This window comes from Mizuhopecten yessoensis, unplaced genomic scaffold (assembly GCF_002113885.1).
Source record: "Mizuhopecten yessoensis strain PY_sf001 unplaced genomic scaffold, ASM211388v2 scaffold10275, whole genome shotgun sequence".
Lineage (NCBI taxonomy): Eukaryota > Metazoa > Mollusca > Bivalvia > Pectinida > Pectinidae > Mizuhopecten > Mizuhopecten yessoensis.
Genome location: NW_018408465.1, coordinates 1,814,606 through 1,823,054, shown reverse-complemented (window position 1 = coordinate 1,823,054; position 8,449 = coordinate 1,814,606). Strand labels below are relative to the sequence as shown.

At 38.2% G+C, this 8,449-nt stretch overlaps 1 protein-coding gene across 1 annotated transcript in view; it reads right to left on the bottom strand.

The window, feature by feature from the left end:
• LOC110459928 overlaps window positions 1-8,449 on the bottom strand; it is a 24,055-nt gene that overhangs the window by 13,939 nt on the left and 1,667 nt on the right. The window contains exons 2-6 of the mRNA XM_021512437.1: window positions 7,088-7,286; window positions 4,728-4,922; window positions 3,661-3,768; window positions 2,705-2,908; window positions 1,076-1,217 (exon numbers count right to left, since the gene is read on the bottom strand). Coding sequence (XP_021368112.1) covers window positions 1,076-1,217; window positions 2,705-2,908; window positions 3,661-3,768; window positions 4,728-4,922; window positions 7,088-7,286 — 848 coding nt within the window. The remainder of the gene's footprint in view (window positions 1-1,075; window positions 1,218-2,704; window positions 2,909-3,660; window positions 3,769-4,727; window positions 4,923-7,087; window positions 7,287-8,449) is intronic.

Below are 8,449 nucleotides of genomic sequence, written 5' to 3'. Positions count from 1 at the left end.
CATGCTGGCTATACAGTCAAATCTGCTCAGGTGACCTTCTCCATTAAAAGACGACCTCGGTTAAGAGGCAACTTTAAATGTTCCTGATTGTAGTGATTTCAATGTGAATTAACCCTGTATTAGAAGACCACCTTCATTAAGAGACCGTTTTCAGGACTTACCCAGTAAGGGTCTCTTATATAATTAGTACAGGTTTGACGGTAAATGTACCCTAGCTATTCTGGGTCGAACAATTTGTGATTGTGTGTCTTTTGCAAAAAGATGAACTTTCCTTTTCCATTTAGTTTTGGTTAAGTGTGCTTAAATGAAAACACCTTCACTTTAAGGAATGTACATGTAACACACACACAAAGGACTGCATCTTTAAAATTCGGTAATAGTTCTAAGATTCAACTACTTTAACAATGTACATGTATTTAACGTTTATTATACACATAGCCAAGCTAGCTTAAAATACTATTTTCGAGCATTTACCGAAATGTCACTTGTTTAAACAATTTAGGGGATAACCCTACTGTATTTTGAAATTTGCGGCGGTGTTTCATGATTATACTGTCGCAAATTGAGTTTTACTTGCGACGCACAACGTACGTCAGTCGGGGTCACTGGTGTCATTAAAAATCACAATCCGGACATATGCAAATGAGAAATTTGCGGAGAGTATACCCGCCATTTTGATCGACCAATCAAATGAATTAGAATAAGTAATGTATCATTTCAACATTATTTAGTTCGTAGCAACTAATACATAAACAAAAATATCTATCATATTGTATAGTTTGGTGTGCGTCATGAGATTAGAACAATTAAAAGCCGAAGAAAACGTTCCCGCGGATTAACATTTTGCCATGGTATAGGAGTATAAAAACAGGTAAATATTTTCAGAAGTATAATGTAGTTTTCATTAGAAGTGGTGTCAGCGACGCAGTAAATAGTCAATAAACAACCACTAACATCGGGGAAAATAGAGACATAGAAAGTCGTTAAATAATTCGTAAACATTTCTATCATCATGAATATATCATTAAGTCATTCCTGTAACAGAATGTGATTTTCTACTACACGATTCACTTACCGTCGATGTAGAAAGTCATTAAAACGTTTGATTGGCATATTGGTCATTGTAAAGAGTTCGTTGAACTCGACGCCGAACGTGTCCCACAATTCCTCTTTGTACTTCTCCTTCAATGGCTGTTGTGGCGGAGGCAGAAACCCTCCTACAATATAATGGGTATATAACCATTAACTAGTCAGAGATTGTCACAGATACATAAGCAAAGGACTGGTATAGTCGTCACAGAAACCCCAAGCCCGAGTTTACTCCGGCCCTGACACCAGATTTAGACATTTTGACAGATAGATGTCTGGTGTGGGACATCTACAATGTATCTGTCAAAATGTCTAAGTCAGGGCCAGAGGAAACTCGCGCTAAGAAACTGCGTAAAAGTCTTAATATGCCAACAAGAGAAACCCCTACAACACTAACATAATATACCAACAACAGCAAATTAAAGGTCATCATGCCCTACGGCATCATCAATGAGTTAGTGACAATACCAACACAACCACATCTCATTTTAGGAGGGTCACCCATTACAACAATAGAACATAACCTTCGCTTCCACCTGCCATTCTCCTGGCTACAAAGTTCTTCTTCCCCTCTGCCATTCTCCTGGCTACAAAGCAATCAACAGTCCTTCTTCCCCTCTGCCATTCGCCCGTCGAATGACTTACCAATCCGAGTCATCTCCGCGGACTCACTAGCCATGTTTAAGTAGCCACTGCAGCACACTGCGACACTGTGTGCGGGGTACCCCTTATTAACTTTGTATATTGCCTCAGAGGTTTTACACTGTATTTGCCATATCTGCGACAATGCACCATAGGCGGTACTTAGATTATTGAGAGAAAAAGATTAGCAGAGTATTCAAAGAAATCCCACTACAATCTCACTATACTATGCGTATAAAGCAAAGTTGACTTCCCCTTGCCTTCGTAAAAAAGTCAGAGTTAAAAGCTTGCCACAAAAAACGTCATACAACAACATTTAAATGGCTCGAAATTAACAGAGTCGGCATACAAAATAACTTTGTATGACTTTGTACGATATTTGAGCATTTGAGTCGGCACAGAAACCGATGTATGTGAGGTATCTCATACCTAGTGGACTGTATCTGACGTTGTACTGTATCTGACTTATATATATATAGTCTGAAAATATATATAGTGTAGCCCTTGCAGGTTCAAGGAAAGAATAGGCCTGCTGTGTCCCACTGCATGATCGTAAGAGGCGACTAATGAGGGTCCCTACTGCAGGATCATGGTTGGCTTCTTCATGTGACCATGGCTGTTTCGAGGAAGTTAAACCCCAAACAAACGCACAGTGTACCGTGTGGAATGTATATTCATAATACATAGTGGATTGTATCTGAATTTAGTGAGGTAGAGGTTGTTACACCAAGTGGAATATATTTAGATGAGGAAGTAGTTCGGTATAATGTGACCGGGTAGAATGCTGTGCTGGGTGCATTTGACATGGTATCTCAGTGATATAGCACTTCAAAGTCGACATCAGATCTGCGCCATCACAGGGAGGCAAATACATACACACATGCACGCATACACAAGACACATGAAGTCAGTCCTTAAATGACATTAGCAGTGATAGGACGTCAAACCCTTGACAACCAGCCAACCAATGTACCTAGTGGATTGTAGACGAGGTCAAGTTTTAGTCCAGTGTCAGGTTTGCCGTAGCCCAGTTCGTTCAGTAAAATCAGGGCCTGGATACTTTTGTCAAACACCCCACTTCCTCTCTGTGTGTTCACATTCTTGGCGGAATAGCAAGGCAGTGATGCCACAATGTCGACCTGATGTTCGGCGAGGAACTGAGCGGTGTCTTCTTGACCTGCAATGCAATAGGACTCAAATGTATATAACAAATATTGTAACATTAAGGTCCCCACTAATATATGAAACTTAATTCCGAAAACTTTTATTTTGTTTAAGTTTGATCGAGTTAATGACCCTGACCCACTTTCAAGGCCACAGGATTGAAATTTGTTTAAACATTTACAAGACTTTTTTCGAGTTACCCAATATAAATAGGGTGATGATATTTGGCCAGAATCATACTATGATAAAGGGCTTAAATGTCTTTGACTCGTTTCATCGGCAACAATCTTCATTTTTTTAAACAAATTTAAAAGATTTCAACTGAATAACCAAAAGGCTTCAGATGATAATATAGAGGAACTGGTCTGGGTCGATAGTCGGCGACCAGGTAGCTCCATTAATAGAGCGTCCGTCTAGAGTTCGGAGTTTTCCGGGTTCGAACCCCGGTGTGGCCGTGCATTTTGTTCCTCTCCTATTGCAATTATACTTGGCAAATAGCGTAGAAAAATCCGAGAAGGCAAATTAACACGTCAAATTAATGACCTTGAACTGCTTTCAATGTCACATGGGTCAAACGTGCTATATCCTTTACAAAACGTCTTCTGATAAACCAAAAAGGTATAGGGGTATGTTTAATGCATTGGTGAAAAACCATAAGATTGTCCAAAAATATATTCTTGATCCTTTTCTCACAATATTTTAGTGAAAATTGGAGGAGCCGAGATGCATAAATATTTCGTCAAACATACGATACGAATAAAATACCTGGTTCCAGAAGTGACGTAAGATTACACCTGTCTATAACGGTCTTCCCTAGCTGCTTCCCTCCCTTGACAAGGTATCGGAACTCTTCACAAAGCTCCGGGGCGCCACCTACAGACAAATCAAAGTATCCATAATTAAAGCTTTCATATTGCAATTAATTTCCAAGTGGAATTTTGATTCACGTTTCGATTAGGGGATTAGCCATAACCTATCACTTCATTTAAATCGTGAAACATTGTCGAAAACTAGCTTTTTGCGGGAAAACAATGTTAAGAAACATAGCATAAAGTTTATATTTAGAGACTACATGTACGAAAAGTGGGTGATGTATTTAACATTTGAATGCATATTTCTAGGTGAAAAAAAATCGTTACGTACACAATTTGTCCTATACCTTGTACATAAATACATATATTTACATTCTGTATGCTTAGACCCATTGACAAAAATTACATTCATAAATGCATAACACAGGTGTTAATAGAATCTCAGCACGTGGGAACTGATAGTAACCTGATCACACTGCGTAGTAATACACTACAAAAACTACTCACTCGGAACGACCGACCTAGATGCTTAATTCTTACATCTTAAAATATTATTGAACTGTGCTTTGTGAAATATCCACGTATTCACGTGTCCTGTGCTACAAATAAACATTGAATATGGAACTACATTTTGTTGTGTTATTGTTGTTGACGGTTGCTAAGATCTCTCACGATAGNCCGATATCATTTATTGCGTTATATGTCTTTCTGAGTGACAGTCTACCTGAAAGATGTTAGAATTTAAATAATAAAATAGAATTCGCCAATTTCGCATTTTTGTGTTTTAGAAGTTTTTGCATGTTTTAAATAATTACCACCATTGTGAGTTCTTGGCGTTACCTTGGTTTGTAGCATATTTGTCGAGCACTTCAATTTACTTAACATGTTGGCCCAAACAGAGATTCTGTGGTTTTATCCGTCTATGGTCATAATAACCTTTATTGTGTTGGTTTGGCGTCGAATACAAACAAACAAACAAACATATGTTCAGATTTACACATTCAAATTAGGTGTACTTACCAGTGATGTCCAGCGTGTGGACAGATGGACTCTTGGCCATTATAGCTAGGATTTTGTCTGCGACTTCCCTGTTCATCATCTCCTTCCGTTTTGGTGAAGACTCCACGTGGCAATGATTGCATGCCTGGTTACAATACAGGCCGATGTTAGCTTGGACGATCTCTATAGAGTTTTTCTTCAGTACTGTTTCTTTGTCTTAATAACAACAAATATATAATTCAGGTTATAGAAATACGACACAAGGAACCTAAAATGATTTGGTTCGAAAATACGGCTCAAAATTAATGAGTCATTGATTTTACAGAGTCGATCGGTATGCAACCTAGTCTCGTTTAACCAGACTCTTGTTGTCTGCGAAAGCTATGCCTAACAGAGAAGTGATCAAGCGTATGGTTGAACGAGACTATATGAAACTACGTTGTAAGATACCTTGATTTTTTCTTTTTTAGTTTTGTTTAATGAATAAAGCATTAAGGATAATCTAAACCTTTGTTAGTGCTATAATAACTTTATGGGCCAATATTTATGGAACCGTTATCGTGCTCAAACTCCAGCTCTGTGTTCTAATCCCATTTTTGTGTTACCGTGATAAATAAATAAACTAGAAATTTGTCAGAATGACATGAAAGTCATCCCGTCATTTTGTATGATCATTTCCCGATAAATCATTGACCAAGTCGTTCATCACACCAGAATTGGGCTCTAACGACGTACAGATACAGAAGCTATAACGGATATATTTCCACCTGTCAATCAAAATGGTAAACAATGACCAGGTGTAAAAACATGCTTGATGTTCAGGTAACCATGCCAACACATGGAACTAATAAGAAAGCATGTCGCAAATATAACGTTAGTGTTGACTGACAACTCGAATACGGGGATATCTACGCGCTGACACGGTCACCTGGCATGGGCAGAACAGATAATTGGAATATAAGATGTTGTTTTCACAACAATAAGTTTCAGAAAAGATTCAATTTTATATACGGATAAATCTTGTATCTTTTTTTGTTATGAAGTACACTATTCCAGGTAGTTTTCTGATCGTCTGCAAATCCGACCTTATCGGTCATCGATATCGGCAGAGTGTGTAGAGCGTTTAAAGGGAGTCACTCAAACAGGTCTGAGGAGGACCACCAACAGCGTAATTCGCGAGACATGAAGAACACCAAACAATTGTGATTTCTGCAGTTCTCCTTTGGAAAGAAAAGATCGAAATGTATTTGTCTGTTTTGAACCCGTTAAGATTTATTTTTCAAACTCAAACTTTAATAATTATCGGTTCAATTCGCATGGATGTCACCTTGTAAATTCCTGCCGGTTAATAAAATCACGCGACCTTGACTCTTTGCGGTACATAAACTTTCGAACTTCGCCACTTTACCAATGTCGTTTTGACACATTTCCTACTGTCAAGATTGAAGAATTCAGCATGATTTTACCCAAGAACGACATTTTAACCACAGAGTGACAAATGCGATGCAATTCTTTGTTATGTTTCCCGATACGTAGTATTTATCAATTCACAACGTAACGTCCTGAAAAGTTGGGCCTTCTTTGCTCGAGGTTATTTATCCGATTCTATTGTATAATATGACTTAAACTTGCAACTTTTCGTAAATGTTAAATTGGCAATGCAATCAGGGGTTATTCAACGAAATTTAGCTGTTTATTGCTGCGAGCATATTTCAAAACATTTCCGAAAATCCTCAAAAAATATACGAGAAATGGTCGCGACCAACGACATGTTTGGGATTGTTCTTGTGTATCGTGTACACCCCTTTCTTGACACTTCATTTTTCCTTAAAAAAGTGCGCACTTTACGAAAATATTAACGGTAGTCGTTGGTCAGACATAAAACATCTAATTCAATCAATAGCGATTTATAATACGACAGTTTACCCCTTCGGGAAACTCAAAGGTGCCTGATTCATACTCGGAACATCTTTAGGTTATATGTAATTCCCGTGTGAAATTTGGAACGCCTTTAGGTTTTATGCTATTCCTGTTTAAAAAGGATATCGATATCTGAGTTATCCAAGAGCTTGTAATTAGCGCCTGGTATATTCCGACAGAAGCAAACACGTAACAGCCCAATACAACAGATGTCAAAATCTGGGACTGAAACCGAAATTAATAGTCCCACTGGGGTTCCCCCAGGGGTGACTAAAAATCCATATTTTGTCAAAGACACCGTTTTCAATGTTTACACTCGACTTTTTGACCATGTTACATGAATTAAGCGGGTTAATAGAACTAGTCTTGGACATAGAACCCGAGCTTGAGCTTGATAACGTTTCGATAAATACGGGCCCGTATCTATTTAAAACGGAATACAACAAAATGTAACATTTCACCTTCAACGTTTTCCTTCTTTTTCTGCTCCAACCAGAACTGATTGAAGTCCGGTGCTCCAAGCATGTTTAGCGCCCTCTGGCGTTGTTTTCTTTCCTCTCGTGTCATCTGCTTCTGGCCAAGTCTCTTCAATTTTTCAGCGGTCAGTTTGAAATCCTCGTCCTGTTCCATCTGTTTCAGTGTTTCTGGTATCAGAGACCCCTGAAAAAGAGGTGCAATTTTCAAAACGACGAAATATTGGCCCCATGACAAATGAATTTGTATGTTTTCCGTTGGCATTTACATTGTCAATGAATCCCAGCTAAACTCATTCCAATGCGGAGATTTTATTTACAAGTTTTAGAAATATGTTAACATGTTCATTTTTTATAAACCACCATTAATGAAAAGTTGATATCGTGTTTGCTTGTTCAGAAAAATATAACAACCACTTTCCAGGAAGGGTCCTGGTGTGCATATAGTACTTATGTACTTTGTTTATCCTTTAATGGGTTAATACATGTAATAAAACTCAGAAAACAAATTCCATCCCTAATCTTTACCAAGATTTGATCTTAAAGATCCCTGCCCCACTGTTGTGTCCGTGAGTTAACATAATAATGTTTTTGTAGCGCAATTAGACCTTTCTCATTTTGGGGTAGACCTAGCACGGAGCGTGGAGACTGATACTTACCTATAGCTAGACAAGCAAAATACAGGGGTCATTTCAAACTAATTGTATATGGAACGTAGCGTATAGGGTATGCCAGAGTGTGTAGACGCACATTACATGTGAGTAACTACAGGTAAGCGAACAGGTAACATGATATGGACACACAGGTAAGAAATTATGTAACCGTTAACCACGTAAAGGTTATTGCATGGTTTTCGAGTAACAAGGGATTTATTACACCCGAGCGAAGCGAGGGTGTAATAAGTCCTGAGTGACGAGAAGTCATGCAATAACTGGCTTACTGCATGCTTCCCAACTCGAACAAAATAGAAAAGTTGAGTAAAAAATGTTCACCTGGACAATCCTTTTACCTACCCTACACTGCAGATAATTTACATGTACCTATGTGAGTGAGTACTAATCATAACCAGGTAAGATTCTCAATAGCCCAGTCTGAGTGTATCCTTCATAATGGATACAAGTGTTTTTGGATTACTATCCAGGTCCAGTGTCAGGGAAGGTAAGGAGTGTCTGTTCAAAATACGGGAAACAATGTTGAATTTCTGACTACATTTTCAGTTTAATTTTCAAGATGTGGCAAAGGTACAGGATATTGAAACCATTTTCATATATACAATGTAAGGGTTTATCAATCCCTAAGGAATTCCAGTTCTTTCAATGAATGGTATATTTGAATGTGCAATTTTGTATA